The 15,925-nt window shown below is 49.5% G+C and overlaps 5 protein-coding genes across 5 annotated transcripts; 3 read left to right on the forward strand and 2 right to left on the reverse strand.

Annotated features, from left to right (window-relative positions):
• Positions 1–603: 603 nt before the first annotated feature.
• On the reverse strand, positions 604–3,276 carry PEX2_066260 (N-alpha-acetyltransferase 35, NatC auxiliary subunit; the record flags this gene model as incomplete). Its single annotated transcript, XM_016743897.1, has 8 exons — positions 604–1,530; positions 1,599–1,697; positions 1,747–2,004; positions 2,055–2,510; positions 2,571–2,792; positions 2,847–2,987; positions 3,060–3,127; positions 3,183–3,276. 8 exons carry the CDS (start codon positions 3,274–3,276, stop codon positions 604–606), a joined length of 2,265 nt encoding a protein of 754 aa, XP_016600079.1.
• Positions 3,277–3,696: 420 nt separating this feature from the next.
• PEX2_066270 (ATP synthase subunit epsilon family protein) lies at positions 3,697–4,031 on the reverse strand (the record flags this gene model as incomplete). The annotated part of the gene is made up of 3 exons (XM_016743898.1): positions 3,697–3,771; positions 3,836–3,950; positions 4,000–4,031. 3 exons carry the CDS (start codon positions 4,029–4,031, stop codon positions 3,697–3,699), a joined length of 222 nt encoding a protein of 73 aa, XP_016600080.1.
• A 1,952-nt stretch (positions 4,032–5,983) lies between these two features.
• PEX2_066280 (uncharacterized protein) lies at positions 5,984–7,514 on the forward strand (the record flags this gene model as incomplete). Its single annotated transcript, XM_016743899.1, has 2 exons — positions 5,984–6,179; positions 6,355–7,514. The coding sequence occupies 2 exons, from the start codon at positions 5,984–5,986 to the stop codon at positions 7,512–7,514; spliced, it is 1,356 nt and encodes a 451-aa protein (XP_016600081.1).
• A 1,387-nt stretch (positions 7,515–8,901) lies between these two features.
• hsp60 (chaperone ATPase HSP60) lies at positions 8,902–10,833 on the forward strand (the record flags this gene model as incomplete). Its single annotated transcript, XM_016743900.1, has 3 exons — positions 8,902–9,009; positions 9,117–9,258; positions 9,317–10,833. The coding sequence occupies 3 exons, from the start codon at positions 8,902–8,904 to the stop codon at positions 10,831–10,833; spliced, it is 1,767 nt and encodes a 588-aa protein (XP_016600082.1).
• A 1,094-nt stretch (positions 10,834–11,927) lies between these two features.
• On the forward strand, positions 11,928–15,072 carry PEX2_066300 (CheY-like superfamily; the record flags this gene model as incomplete). The annotated part of the gene is made up of 2 exons (XM_016743901.1): positions 11,928–13,504; positions 13,572–15,072. 2 exons carry the CDS (start codon positions 11,928–11,930, stop codon positions 15,070–15,072), a joined length of 3,078 nt encoding a protein of 1,025 aa, XP_016600083.1.
• Between the last annotated feature and the right edge of the window lie 853 nt (positions 15,073–15,925).

The following is a 15,925-nucleotide window of genomic DNA, read 5'->3' on the forward strand; positions in this document are numbered from 1 at the left end:
TGCGTCCAACAGTGCCTATCATCGGGGGTCCGTGAGCTGCCCCGGATTGTCCTGCGAATAAACACAGAAACTTTGGGAAGAAGAGCCGAGGAGGTTCGAGATAAGATGTGACGAGTCTGAAAAGACTTAAGCTTCAGCTTTGACAATGATGCCAAAGTGAAGTGTTCGTACTCGTAGGATTGGCCTGATTCAAAGAAAGTTGAAAGTGGGAAAGTAAATTGTGAAGTTGCCCGGGGGTGGCAGATGATTTCATAACCTGGCGGATGTTCCCGTTCGCTACGGATGTGACAGGCGCCCTGATTTGGTGGATTCGGTGGATTTGGTCGACTTTGGTTATATTTTTGGTGTGACTTGAGTTATTTGAGGATTAATATATAAGTAGATATGTATATGTATATTATCATTACTTTTCTTCTTTATTACATGTATATGCAAGCTAATCGTATGAGTTAGCTCTATTCTATATATTCTATACAGAAGACCCCTGAGTCATACAAAGTCATGATCATTTCTATAACGGATAAAAGATATCACTCATACATCAGTAATTGCCGAAGGAACTCATACACATGTGTGCCTCTGTGTAAGAAAATAACATATATTTCACGCCTTGGACTTCTTTTCGGACACCTGCGGTACCACCCACCAGTCATGCCAACGAGACTTGGATCCAACCTCAGGAACAACCACCTCCAAGTTGAGAGGTTTGTTGTCAGTGGAAGATGCCGTAGAGAGAGCCTTCTTGACCGCCTCGACAGCAAGACTGGTTCCAATACAGGCACGCATGGTGTTCTTCACGTCGCGCTTCCAATCCTCTTCAATGGCCGAAGGTGGTGGTTGGGTAGCTGCGGACGGGTCCTCAATAAAAGCCCCATTGGCAAGGGTCGCCTCCCACGCCTTACGTGCTTCTGTAATGGCTTTCGAGGCACGCTCCAAAATGGTCGCGTCGGAATCACCTTCGAGAGCTGCCTCGCGCTGGTATTCATCGTATGGGACCAACTCCGGCAATGTGATAGGGATAAACGGCTTCATGCGAATTTCGTAACGGAGTCGGTCGGTAGAATATGCCTGGGGAGACGAAGCAGAAGGGAGCACGTTGTGCCGGGCCAGTACAACGTACAACGCATGGAGCGCAATGGCAAAGGCATCCACCGCAATGATGTGCGTGGTCAACCTCTCCAAAGCGTGGAAAGATCGGTGGAATGCAGATGCCTTTTGAGAGGAGCTTCCAGAGCGGTCGCCAGTAGACATCAAGTCACGTTTTCGTGCAGCCACAGTAAACGTGCGAATGCGATCAATGTGGCCGAGATGTGTAGAACAAACATGAGACAAATACCAGTACATGCCCGGTAATTCTTCCGGGGAGTAGATCGACAGCTCAAAGCCCATCTGGAGAATGAGTCGGAACTGTACAAGCTTCTGGTGATAAGCCCAGCTACTAAGTGGGAAGGACCAGGTTGGTTCGCCGCCTTGGAATTGCAGAGGCGGTTCCGCACTCAAAGTGCGGAGCTCGAGATCAATTTCTTCGGCCTGCGTTGGATCAGCGTTGGATCAGCATTAACATTTCAAATGGCGAAGAGATATGAAGCAAGACTGACCTCCATCTGCAGATTGTCCCAATCGACGAGGGTATGGCAGAGTGTTCGGCGCATGCGACACCTATTGAGACAGGCGCATCGCACAGTATCAACAAACGGCTGTGAAAGTTAGCAGAAGGGACGCATCATGATCTATATGTTCACTAACCTGGGCGAATCGCTTCATGAAACCATCCATCTTCTGGGCGATCTGGAACCTGGGATCGGACGGCACTTCCACTTCATCGGTGTTAGACTCGAGCAAAATATTGGCGGGTAAGACAAGTTCCGCAAGTTCATCATATAAAAACTCCTTTACTGGTACGGCACCGAGGATCGTCATGTTGCTGACAATCAATGCTTGGAGAAGACAACGAATATAAATTGAAGGTTGAGGTTTTCGAGAGAGCAAAGTCCATATCGCAGTCTGAAATACAAGTTAGAAGCAACACTAGACTCAAATTCAAGAGTACATACCTTGAAATTGCTGGGGCCAGTGTAATCAAGCATCTGCTGCATGTCTATCGCATCTTGGCACAGTCGTTTCAAATGTGCGAGCGCATCATCGGAGGTAATATTAACCATCGGACGAGGCGGCACTGTGCTAGCCAGCTTCCGTTGAATCTTCAAGCTGAAGGCATCTGGCACCGGTTTTCCCAGCGCGACTGTTTCTGTCAGAGGTTGAAGTTGAGCTATACATGAGGTGAAGTTTTCCGCAGATCTGGTCTCAAGAACTTCAATGTCCTGATGTAGTGCGGACAAAAACTCATGCCTAAACACTAGTCTGCAATGGATGGCATCTTTGAGCTTCTGGTCAATATCGGTCTGCTCGGCAACCCAAGCAACCGCCTGGTCCAGCAGACGGTGGAAGTGTGATATATCGAAGGCAGACAGGAGATTGCGGTTGTATAATTGACTGACGAAATCCTCTTCCTAATTCACGGATAGCATTAGTGATGGTCACAGAACCAATTTGCGAGCCAGTCCACTAACCTCATAATAATATTCAGTGGCCACTCGAACATGCACAAAATCGCAGGCTTTGACCAATGCAAGACAATAAGCTCTCAGGACGAGGTTGACTAAAGGAGAATCACTTGGTACACGGTCAAATCGAGCGTCATCCATGGTCCTCGGCACCGGCCACAATAATTTATCGAGATAGATTGACGTGAATAGCGTCTGCGACAGAGGATGTCCCTTATGCCACGCCACCTGCGATTAAATCAGCAACCTGTGTGTCTCCATATGGGCAAAGTCATCTCCCACCTCGTGGCACAGCAACTGGTCCATCAAGCCAACGACTTCCTCTGGTGTTAACGGCCGCCGTACGTCGTAGTCTTCTTCTAGCGCCTGCGCAAGATTTTCTCCGGGGGCTATGTAGCCGCTATCCATCTTCGAGTCCATAATCTGTGCGGGTTCGATCGTCGTCAGTTGCAATTCTCCTCGTACGTTTCACATCGGGTGGGAAAGCTGACGCACCTCCAATGCGCCCACAGCTTCAAACAGGGTGAAGTTCTCATCTTTCACGAGCTGCCCTGTATTTAGATCTAAAAGTATAGAGTATTAGACACTTGGCCGAAGCTCCTAGGGAGATATGCTTACTCGAGGCGGCTTTTGTAAATTCAGCGGTAATGTCGCGGGGTGCGGGCTGCGCAAACCGCGGACGGGGAACGCGAACTTCATTATTCGGCAACATCACGAAGAATCCCAAGTAATTCTCGCAGTGCTGGTTTTATTATATGAGTTCAAACAAGTATTGTGCTGTCGTACGTGTTTGAGAAATCGACGAATCGAGGGGGAGGCGGGGATGTGAGCGGAGGAAAAAGCGAGTCGGGAAGTTGACAGACAACCGGGCCCTAGAGGTGACGTGCAACCTCTGACCGTTTACGCCCCGGGCAGTATAAGAATTCTTACGGCAGTTTTAATTAACAGCTTATGCGAGGTGTGAAAACAAAGACGAGTGCGATTTCTAAGCTCTGCCCAACCAGACAGGCCGGTATTGCTACACATGTACATATTCAATGCCTCCCCCGGACCAAAAACTCGCTCAAGTCCGTCACACTCGGGCCCTGCATTTCTCCAAGCTCAATTCTCTCAGGGTATGGGTGAATAGCGCTTATTTCTCAGCAGCCTTGGCGAGGGCCTCGTTGTTGGCCTGGGCGAGGGACTTGACATCACCCTGCTTGCCGTTCTGTTCGTCGTAACATTGTCATCAGTCAAAATTCTGTAGCATAGAGCTCGGAAAGTTCACTAACCTCCCACTTGGCGAAACGGAGGTCCATCTGGCCGCGGCGTTCAGATGCGAGGCGAGGGCCATCCTTCAAGGAGCGGCGCACGGTGCGGGCGGCGATGGCCAGGTAGCGGTTGTAGCTAGGGTCGGGGTTAGCATTGACTTTGAAGACAATTCGTGAATGCGTACGTCAAACCGGCGGCTTTCCAGGCAGCAGTCATTTTGAAGAGAATGTGGGAGGTATGGTTCGATTGAAGGGGTGAAAACGGTTCGGGTGAGTTTGGAAGCGTTCGACTTCGGAGGATCGGGATGTCGGGATCACGTGCAGAGGTATCTACCTCAGGAAGGCGGTGAAGAACACAGCGGTCAGGATTTGCTCGTTTTGAGTGTTTGGTGACCAGAGGTCACGTGCACTGTAACAGTATTTGGCCGACAGGAATATTAATCCGGTGTAGATTGATAAGCGCATATCGCGTTTGTAGTCACGTGACCGGCGTTTATTTTGACCACATCCCTCGTGTAATGAACACCATATAACTAACAATAACGCGCCACACCATGCTCTTTAGTCCCACAGCATTTAATCCATAAAGTTATACTCACTATGTATAATATCATTATCAATCACTTCAATTGAAGGATTTATTTATTTTTCGGGGTTGGTCGAGTGCAGAAGAGTTGCTGCGAAGTTATTTAGATCGTTCGTGAGATACGTATTTTGACGACATCCCTTATACTGAAAACACTATATAATGCGACATACTATGTTCTCCGCCCCCACAACGTTCAATTTATGAAGTTATAACTGGTATGTGCCATTGGCACATCCATCATTGCATTCCGTGATTTTCGTTTCTTTTTTCGAGGCTGGTGGGGTGCAGAAGGGTTGCTGCGAAGTTATATAGATCGTTCGTCCCAAGAGCAGCAAAACGCGTATTGTCGCCGTATTATATCCAAATTTCACAACCCCAATGCGTCTTCAGCAACCTCGAAGTTCTAAAGCAGATGAATTGTCAGCACAAGTAAACAGAATTGTAGACTCCAAGCAGCAGGGCTTGCCGTGCATAAGGAAGTATTCAATATGCCTCCTTGGAGTGCGGGGTATACCTTGCTCCGATTTGCGTCAACCATCCGCATAGAATACGTGTGGTCAACCTCGAAGCTAAGAGCCAAAGAAGCACACCGAAGGCAACACCGAGCAGTATTTCAAGGCGGTCCGTTGCTCAAGAGCATTTGCCATCCCCCACCACTTCTTTCGGTCACCACTTCTCTCACTTACCTTTCAATCTCATCAACCTCCGTCCATCTGCCATCGTCCACAACATTCCCCATATTTTCTGCTTTCATACCAAAGCATCTTGAGTCGACAGTGCTTCTTTATCGTATCCACCAGGTGAGTAACCCAGCCTTGTGCTGGTGATGGTCCATAGGTTTCCCCTGGCACATCCCCACTTCCTACCATAAGGCTTTTGCATCTGTGCAGCATGGGCATGAGGTCCTGTGGCACACTGCGATCGCTGGAACCCCACAATTCCATTCAATAACTAGGGCATCTGGGTTGCAGTGGCACCCAGTGACCTCGTTGAGGATTGGGTCTTGCACATAACGTCCAACATCTGCTAGGCTCATGCAATTGCATGCCCTCTGGGCACTTGCATCAGACCAATAATGTTCTGATGTCTTGACTGGTACTTGATGTCGACATTGCACAAGACATCATTGGGGTATATGACCCCAATTGCTGTGAGCCTGGGCACCCTGAACAGCTTCTTTTGGCTATGCCCTAGGATCCTGCAGTCATGGTTAGCCTTGTCGCTCTTTGCATATTTGTCTCAACATACCTTGTTTGGACAGCGGTCAGTCTCCTACTCCAGCCAAATGCACGCTTCAAAGCCATTCGACGTTGAGAACATTGTGTGCTTTCCTTGGGCTTGGTCCATCATGATCCTTTGTTTCTATGCATCCCTGTCTGCAGAGAAGACATTCTCGAATGCCGTATCTTATTCCTGCTTCGGAATTTGGCAGCAATGCATCAACACACTGGTCATACCCAGTCACCTGCTTCACGCCCCGTCCATACATCCCCAATTCATTTTGTTTGTTATCAATCTGTGAACACAATTGCTAATGGTGATGTCGTGCAAAAGGATATAAAGGAATCGTCACCCCCAACATGCCGCCGACGAGGAAGAAAGCCGGCGGCCGAAAGCGCGACAATGAGGCGGACCTTGCTGAGCTCGAAAGGCTCCGGAAGCAAGTTGCCGAACAGAGCAAGGCCTTAGAGGCTGAAGAGGCCCGCAAGGAAGAAGAGAGCCAGGCCAAGCGTCAAGTCAGCAGTCGGCGCCAACGCACACTAGTTCGCTGGGATGGTATGGTTTTTCTTTTGTTTTTCTTTTGATTCCCAATCTTGTTTCAGCCTTTCTGTTTGTTGAGGTCATTGGGGATGTTGTCAAACCTGGGAACATCCATGGATAGATAGACTGTTGTCACAGTGACTTGCATTGACGAAAATCTTTGAATTATGCTGACGTTTGACTGAAACAGTGGATACCGACATTCGTCTTCTACTGGCCATCCAGTATGCCTGCAATAAATCCAGCATCAAGATTCCCTGGAAGGATGTCGCGGAGGTTATGGGAGAGAAGTTCACGGAGGGTGCAATCGTTCAGCATTTGTCAAAGCTTCGTACCAAGCGGGAGGAGCAGGATAAGCCAAATCCGCCTCCACTGAAGCGTGCAGGAAATGGCCACCACAAGACCGACGCAAGCAACAAGAAGGAGGCGCCTGCAAAGGCGGACCCTGCGCCGAGCACTCGCAATGCAAAGCGCCGTCGCCGTGATCAATCCGATTATGAATCCGATTATGAATCCGAAAACAGTGTGTACGCCTTGAAGAAAAAGCAGTTTGCGAAGAGCAAGAAGAAGGACAAGGTCTTTGTTGCTCCCAAGCTGCGTACCAAGCGCGAAGAAACCGACAGTGATGACTCACAAAAGCTGGTGTGTGTTGGAGCTGAATGGCTGCGTGACTTCGACGGTGACGATGACCGCGAGGATGACGACGAATCTTCTATTTCTGAGGAGAACGAGAACTCCACTGAAAGCAGCCAGGCCACTACTCAAGCCACCAAGAAGTCAAAGATGGTGAAACTCAAGCTGAACCGAGAGGAATTCGCAAATTGGGAGCGCCGCCTTAGTGACTCTGCAACTTCCCGAGAGCCAGTGACCCCAACCAACCCGCCGCACGTTACCGCCAACATGGCACCCCGCGGTCCAGCCTACTATCCTTACATGCATGCCGACTCTACTGCTCCATATTCTCCTATTATGGCCACCCCATTCGCAAACAACTCTGGAGCTTCCATCCCCTACCCGTCCAATGGTCCAAGCCCATTCGACATTGTCAACCGTGTTCCTAACGGAATTTCTGATGCTGGTCCTGCCGCTGCTCCCAGCGCGGTCTCTGGTGAAGTCTCTGCTTTTGATGAAATGAATCTTGCAGCGGCGTATTCCCAGTTTGATATGGCCCCTGAAATGCAATTTGCGGACCAGTTTGGCGCTCAAGGCAATTTCCCGATGACCGGCTACACCGAAACCAGTGGTTTTGAGAACCAGTTCATTTCTGACAGTGAACTATTTGCCAACCTTCCAAACGTTGAGCCACCTCGATATCTTGGGTATGACGGTGAAGATACCAAGGAATTTTAATTTCCTGGATCGTTCATCATGGTGCTGGGTTCATTTGATGCTTCTCCAATGCTTTTTCTTTTCGTTTTTTCGCTTTCTTTGACTTTTTTCTGCGTTCTTTTTTGCTTTGCTTCGCTTTCGTTTTTTGCTTTCCGTTTTTGCTTTTTGCTTTTGCTTTTCGTTTTGTGCTTTTCCCGCTGGTTGATTGGAGGAGGGAGGTGAGTCCTGATCCCAATCAACGGGTACAACTCCGGATAATCATTCTTGCGTGGCATGGAGTCACGCGATTATCCCGAGTTGCACCCCAGCGCTTCTTTCATGCGTTGCTCGTTGGCCCCCTACGGGGGGCCCAGTAGTTAGTTACTTCTGTCGGAAATCACCGGTACAGCAATGTATGTTCAAAATGACAGATGTGTATGACTCTAACTAACTAAAATGACAAGAATCCCCTATTTGACAATTTGCTGGGGCATAACTGACTAAGCTTAATATGCAATTTGTATGGGGCCCACTATCATAGCGGTCCATGTATTTTCCGAGGTGTTGAATACTCGGGTTCCCAGTCATGTATTGTAACATAGCTTTCGACAACTTCAATAAGAGCATATCGCAACATCTTTTTTCCTATATTGTAGACTACTAGGAGGATTTTCACTAATTTATTGTGATCCAATAGGGAGGTCAGAATAAAGTGATATGAAATTTATGGTAATATTCCTAAATCGATCTTTGATTGTAAGAGCGTTTAGAGGGCGCGCGTAGTGTAGACATTAGTATGCGGACTTGCACCCATCATTTGCGTATCATTTGCGGCAGTTAGCAGCAGATTATTGATATAAGGCCGTGAAATTGAATTTAGGGCCAATTGAAGAGATAGATAGAGCTTACATATGAAAATGCATACATAAAGACCAAGAAAGAAAAGTAAAGATAATAAAAGTGAAGCCGCTAATTCGCCAATGTATGGGGGTTTGCCGAAAGCCGGGATACGGGTATATGAAGCTTCCCGAGGTATAAACATCAGCTTAAGTCTACATATAAATCTAGTTAACAATGAAAATACTCTTACTTGTATAATCTATGCATATGAGCTAAAGTATCCAAACTACATATTTCAGCGCATTCTTTAGATAATAACAAGCTACAACACTTATCTAATACCATAAGATCTATATTATTTCAAGAGCCGATTTAGGTCCGTTCTTCCGGCTCACGTGACGGTTCTAGCTGTTTCTGCCGCCAAGCTCTGGGGATGAAGGAAGCGCCTAGAAAATTTTCGAGACTTTGGCTTCATCTCTCCCCCAGCTTTCTCCATCTCTTTCTTTTCCCCCCTTCAAACCCCTTTATCTCTCCTGGGTTGTTGTATTTCTCTCTTCTTTTAATTCTTTTAATCTCGTTGTTCCTAGCCATGCAGCGTGCTCTCTCTACCCGGACCTCCCTCCTGTCGGCCGCTTCCAAGCGTGCCCCTTTAGGTCGCTCGACTTTGAACCTCCAGCAGCAGCGTTTTGCTCACAAGGTGCGTTGGATTGCCAATTGTTCGCAGAATCATCTTGCTTTGCCATTGGCCCCGTGTTCCGTCCATTCCGAAGCCTTTGGTCGTTCCCCTTGGCTAACAACAACTAGGAGATCAAGTTCGGCGTTGAAGCCCGTGCCAGCCTCCTCAAGGGTGTTGACACTCTTGCTAAGGCTGTCACCTCCACACTCGGTCCCAAGGGTCGCAATGTCCTGATCGACTCCCCCTACGGTTCCCCCAAGATCACCAAGGGTAAGATTTCCATCAAGACAAACACATGGTCATTCGCAAAAGACTAACAATTCCGCAGACGGTGTATCTGTCGCCAAGGCCATCCAGCTTCAGGACAAGTTCGAGAACCTCGGTGCCCGCCTCATCCAGGATGTTGCCTCCAAGACCAACGAGGTTGCTGGTGACGGTACCACTACCGCCACTGTCCTCTCCCGCGCCATTTTCTCCGAGACCGTCAAGAACGTTGCCGCTGGCTGCAACCCTATGGATCTCCGCCGCGGTATCCAGGCTGCCGTTGAGGCCGCTGTGGAATACCTCCAGGCTAACGCCCGCCCTATCACCACCGGCGAGGAGATCGCCCAGGTCGCTACCATCTCCGCCAACGGTGACACCCACGTCGGCAAGCTCATCTCCACCGCCATGGAGCGTGTTGGCAAGGAGGGTGTTATCACCGTGAAGGAGGGCAAGACTCTGGATGACGAGCTCGAGGTCACCGAGGGTATGCGCTTCGACCGTGGCTACACCTCCCCTTACTTCATCACCGACCCCAAGTCTCAGAAGGTCGAGTTCGAGAAGCCCCTGATCCTGCTCTCCGAGAAGAAGATCTCCGCCGTCCAGGACATTCTCCCCGCCCTTGAGGCCTCCACCACTCTCCGCCGCCCTCTGGTCATCATTGCCGAGGACATTGAGGGTGAGGCTCTCGCCGTCTGCATTCTGAACAAGCTCCGTGGTCAGCTCCAGGTCGCCGCTGTCAAGGCCCCCGGCTTCGGTGACAACCGCAAGAGCATTCTTGGTGATCTCGCTGTCCTCACCAACGGTACCGTCTTCACTGATGAGCTCGACATCAAGCTCGAGAAGCTCACCCCTGAGATGCTCGGCTCCACCGGTGCCATCACCATCACCAAGGAGGACACCATCATCCTCAACGGTGAGGGTAGCAAGGACAACATCTCCCAGCGCTGCGAGCAGATCCGCGGTGTCATGGCCGACCCCACCACCTCCGAGTACGAGAAGGAGAAGCTGCAGGAGCGTCTGGCCAAGCTCTCCGGTGGTGTCGCCGTCATCAAGGTCGGTGGTTCCTCCGAGGTTGAGGTCGGTGAGAAGAAGGACCGTGTTGTGGACGCCCTTAACGCCACCCGCGCTGCCGTTGAGGAGGGTATCCTCCCCGGTGGTGGTACCGCTCTGCTCAAGGCCTCCGCCAACGGCCTGGGTGGTGTCAAGCCCGCCAACTTCGACCAGCAGCTTGGTGTCAGCATCATCAAGAGCGCCATCTGCCGCCCTGCCCGCACCATTGTTGAGAACGCCGGACTCGAGGGTTCCGTCATTGTCGGCAAGCTGACCGACGAGTACGCCAAGGACTTCAACCGCGGATTCGACAGTGCCACTGGCCAATACGTTGACATGATTGCTGCCGGTATCGTTGATCCCCTGAAGGTTGTCCGCACCGCTCTGCTTGATGCCAGCGGTGTTGCCTCCCTCCTCGGTACCACCGAGGTCGCCATTGTCGATGCTCCCGAGGAGAAGGGCCCTGCCCCTCCCGGTGGTGGTATGGGCGGTATGGGCGGTATGGGTGGCATGGGCGGCGGCATGTTCTAAAGCCCCTGACCCTCTTCCCCTGAAGAATTACCTCGAGCGCTCCTCTTTGCATCGTAGCCTGTTCTGATACTCGGATATTTGTGTAATGTCTTTTCTTTGTGTCTCTATTTGGTGTTTTGTCTTTTTTTTCATGTTTCTTTCCATACCTGTATTCTTTTGGACTTTTTTTTTCTGATCTCTTACTCTCTCCCTCTCTCCTCTCTTCCTGGGACTTGACCCCAAAAAAAAGGTTCCACTGTACTATATCATGTATTCCAATGAAGTCCCATCTGATACAGCCTGAATTATGCCTTTTCTCTTAATTTTTAAAATTTCCGGGCTAACTTTCTGAGGGTCTCCATCCAAGGTACTTTATATTTGGGGGATCGACAATGTCTCCTCTTTATAAAGTTCAAATGTACTTCGGTAGATATATTGAACCTCCTAACCTCGACAAAAGATACTAGTACATGTACTATGTACTCCGCACGGGGTACAAACATTCCATCTTCTCACTTAAATTGGAATTGCAACTGATTGGCCATTCGGGTCGGCTATTCGTGCAATTTATAGAGACATACCCAAAAAGGGTCTAGACTGAGGCAAAGGACGAATACAACTTCAGACGGTCATCACCTGGGAATGATATATGCAACGATGGGTACTAACAGGGATAAATTAATATATTAACCATTCTGCTCGTCAATCCAAGTCCAATCTAAGCGGGTGGGACCGGCAAATGACCTTAGAAACCGTCTGTAACTTGTTTTCTTTCTCTCTTCCCCACGGCTCTTTACTCCGCTTATTTCTCTCCGCCTGGTCCTTTTCCCTCTCCAGATCATTCCGGCATTCCAGTCCTGCATTTCTGTGCTCTTTGCACCTGACTTGGATTCACTTCGTAATTTCGTTATCATCGTGGAATACTTTGGCTATCGGGAATGCATACGGCGCTTGTGGGGCATCGTGTTGGCACTTTCGTCGCCCGTCACCATACGTGCGGCTATGACACCCTCCTTGGTACTCTGGTCTATCGCTAACTCGCCTCTAGAGTCACTGCACGCCTTGGAAGCCTTGAGCAGATTTGAATCAAAAATAGAACCTGATTGCTGCCGACAATGGCTGCCATGGTGGATACCGCTCGGCCAGCCCTAGTGAGCGATGCAGATCTTATGCAAGCACGAGCAGCTCTCCAGCATCAGCAGAGCCCAGAAGTCTCCGTTCCCCGTGAATTCATCTCCCTCATCGTCGACGAACTTATTTACCGCCGCGAGTCGCATTCTTTCATCGCCGAAATCGAGCACGAACGCTCAAACCTTCGGAAGGAACTTCGCAAACACACCCACATCAATGAGGCATTTCAGAAAGAACTGCGGGAGATCGGCGAGATCATTACCCAGGTCGCCCATGGCGATCTTTCACAGCGGGCCCGCATGCACCCCCTCGAGATGTCACCTGACATCGCTACCTTCAAGCAGACGATCAATACAATGATGGATCAGTTGCAGGTTTTCAGTCAAGAGGTGTCGAAGGTGGCCAGGGAGGTCGGCACGGAGGGTGTGCTGGGTGGCCAGGCGAAGATCGAAGGCATTCAGGGAATTTGGCATGAATTGACCGTCAACGTGAATGCCATGGCCAACAATCTGACCACGCAAGTCCGCGATATTACCACCGTAACGACCGCGGTTGCCAAGGGTGATTTGCAGCGCAAGGTACAGGCGGATTGCAAGGGCGAGATCTTGCTATTGAAGAATATCATCAACTCGATGGTCGATCAGCTACGGGAGTTTGCATTCGAGGTTAGCCGTGTTGCCCGCGAGGTCGGGTCAGACGGTGTGCTCGGTGGCCAGGCTGTTGTACACGGCGTTGAGGGTACCTGGAAGAATCTTACGGACAACGTCAACCGCATGGCATCGAATCTTACGCAGCAGGTCCGCGAAATTGCCGATGTCACGACTGCCGTTGCACGTGGTGATCTTACGAAGAAGGTGACCGCGGATGTGAAGGGCGAGATTTTGGATCTGAAGCTTACGATAAATGCGATGGTCGATCGACTGAATCAGTTCGCGTTCGAGGTCAGTCGAGTTGCACGGGAAGTAGGAACAGACGGCACGCTGGGTGGACAAGCGCAAGTCGAAAACGTCGAAGGTCGCTGGCGTGATTTGACCGATAATGTTAATACGATGGCCCAAAACCTAACTCTGCAAGTCCGACAAATCTCCAACGTGACCCAGGCCATTGCGCGCGGTGATCTTAGCACCAAAATCGAGGTTCACGCCCAGGGTGAGATCTTGACTCTCAAAGAAACAATCAATAGCATGATGGATGGGTTGGGGGAATTTGCGGGGGAGGTCAAGGGTGTGGCGAGGGACGTGGGTGTCCGGGGTAAGCTCGGCGGCCAGGCCAATGTTGCCGGATCTCATGGAATTTGGAGATCGATCAGTGAAGATGTCAACACGATGGCAGACAATCTGACGTCTCAGGTTCGTGCCTTCGGTGAGATCACCGAGGCGGCGATGAGTGGAGATTTCACAAAATTGATTACCGTGTCTGCCTCTGGAGAAATGGACGATTTGAAACAAAAGATCAATAAGATGATCTCGAGTCTGCGCGACAGCATTCAGCGCAACACTGCTGCCCGTGAAGCAGCAGAGCTGGCAAATCGGAGTAAATCTGAATTTTTGGCCAACATGAGGTACGTTGGTCCCTTTCTTCGGTTTCACGGGCTTTATTTCTTTTGCGTTGTGCTAACTACAATATAGCCATGAGATCAGAACCCCAATGAACGGGATAATTGGGCTCTCAAGCCTGGCACTCGACACTGACGACCTCCAAGCTCCTGTGAGAGAGACTCTGAAGATGGTCCACAATCTTGCTATTTCTCTCTTGACTATAATTGACGACATCCTTGACATCTCCAAGATTGAGGCTAATCATATGATAATTGAGAAGACGCCGTTTAGTCTTGGTGCAACGGTTTTCAGTGTCCTGAAAGCCCTCTCTGTGGAAACTAACGAGAAGGCATTGGGCTTAGTCTACACAGTAGATGGAGAAGTACCGGATTATCTGATTGGAGACGCATATCGACTACGGCAGGTCATGTTGAACCTAGTCGGTAATGCCATCAAGTTCACAGACCACGGCGAGATCAGAGTCACGGTAAAGCATGCACAGGACGACAAGTGCGCTTCAGATGAAACCGCATTCCAGTTCTCAGTATCAGACCCTGGAATTGGCATTGACGAAAGCAAACTTGGTCTGATCTTTGACAAGTTCCAGCAAGCTGATGGATCAATGACCCGTCGCTTTGGCGGGACGGGATTAGGCCTCGCAATCTCGAAAAGGCTGGTTTCTCTCATGGGCGGTGATATCTGGGTGACCTCGCACATGGGAGAAGGAAGCACATTTTCATTTACATGCCGGGTGAAGCTAGCTCAGCCGCCGTCAAGCTTTGCAGAGCAGCTTGCCCCCCACCGCGGCCGGCGCGTTCTCTTCTTTGACCACGGTCTTGCGCGCGACTTCCCAATAGCCAAGGTGCTCATTGAACTCGGCTTAGAGCCGGTCATTGTCACAGAGGAGCAGCTAGAATGTGGTCAGTTCAAAAGCAACTGGGGCTGCACATTTGATGCAATCCTCATCGAAAACTTGGAGATCGCCACAAAACTCCGAGCCTGTCCGGACCTCCAGCCCATTCCACTAGTCATTACAGCACACACTGTATCCCTGGCTCTCAGAGCCGCCGGCGAACTGGGCATAGCATCCTACATCACAGTGCCCTGTCGACCCATTGATCTATGGAATGGTATTCTTCCTGCCCTCGGCAACCGCACAACCCGCACCCCATCAGGCTACACACGCTCGTTGGCCATTCTTCTAGCCGAGGACAATGATGTGAACCAAAAGGTCGCCGTCCGAATACTTGAAAAGTTCAATCATAACGTCACGGTCGTGGAAAATGGCCTTCAAGCGGTGAAAGAGGTCAAACACAACCGCTACGATGTGGTTCTCATGGATGTGCAGATGCCGGTCATGGGTGGCTTCGAGGCTACAGGGAATATCAGACAGTACGAGAAGATGAATGGGCTTCCCCGTACGCCGATCATTGCTCTCACTGCGCATGCCATGCTTGGGGATCGAGATAAATGCATACAGGCTGGCATGGACGATTACTTGTCTAAGCCATTGGACTCTAGTCGCATGATGCAGACTATCCTAAAGTGCTCAGCTATGAATCTTGCCTCGCTGCCTGCTATTGAGGGATGAAGAAAACTCTGGTTCATTGCCAGTTATCCCACCACTGACTCAGCCTCTAATTTTCGTTCAACACTTCCTTACTGCGTATAAGTCTTTTATGGCTACCCGTTGAGCCCATTTCTTCCAAATGAGCCTGGAGCCTCATTCCTTCCAACTCTCCGAGATATTTAATGTCCCAAAAAATGCCCCTTCCCTTTATTCTCGCAACCTGCATACGTCTATAGGTTGATTACGAACCCTCACATTTCGCTTTTGAATTTCCATGTTTTGAAATACCCCATGTCCAGCAGTCTATTAACAATTTCCTTTCAAGGTGGGTGGTCAAAGTCTGTTTCTCTTTTTACGGTGTTTGGCTCCTTGGTACACGAGATGGAACAAATTTAAATAATGTCCGACGGTGTCTATGGTGAATGTGCGCTCCAAGACTGTCTGTTGTATTCACGCTTATCATATCCTTCAGTACACGAACATATATCTGTGTTGAGAATTTAGAACCAGATTAATTTGAGGACCGTATCTAGGCTCACAAGAGATATATATATAGCCTCTACTCTTGTAGATATGTATTCTCAAAATAAATAGGTACATTACTGTTTGTTATCTCTCAGATGCCACAGGCTCGCCATCCCATAGTTACTAACTATATAGTCAGTCATCTTTCCTAGTTTATACAGAAACTCTACAACAATTTACATATTATACACCATCGTCTACCATCGTAGACATCAACAGGTTATAAGCCCGGGAGCTTGTTATTAACGGTTTAACTACTAGTTAATATCCCCGGTATCTGTGTGTCTCTCCCTACACATAGGGGTAGTACTAAGCCCAGTACTACCCAGTCAAAACTCTCGCTTTTCTT

This window comes from Penicillium expansum (assembly GCF_000769745.1).
Source record: "Penicillium expansum strain MD-8 chromosome Unknown contig220, whole genome shotgun sequence".
Taxonomy (NCBI): domain Eukaryota; kingdom Fungi; phylum Ascomycota; class Eurotiomycetes; order Eurotiales; family Aspergillaceae; genus Penicillium; species Penicillium expansum.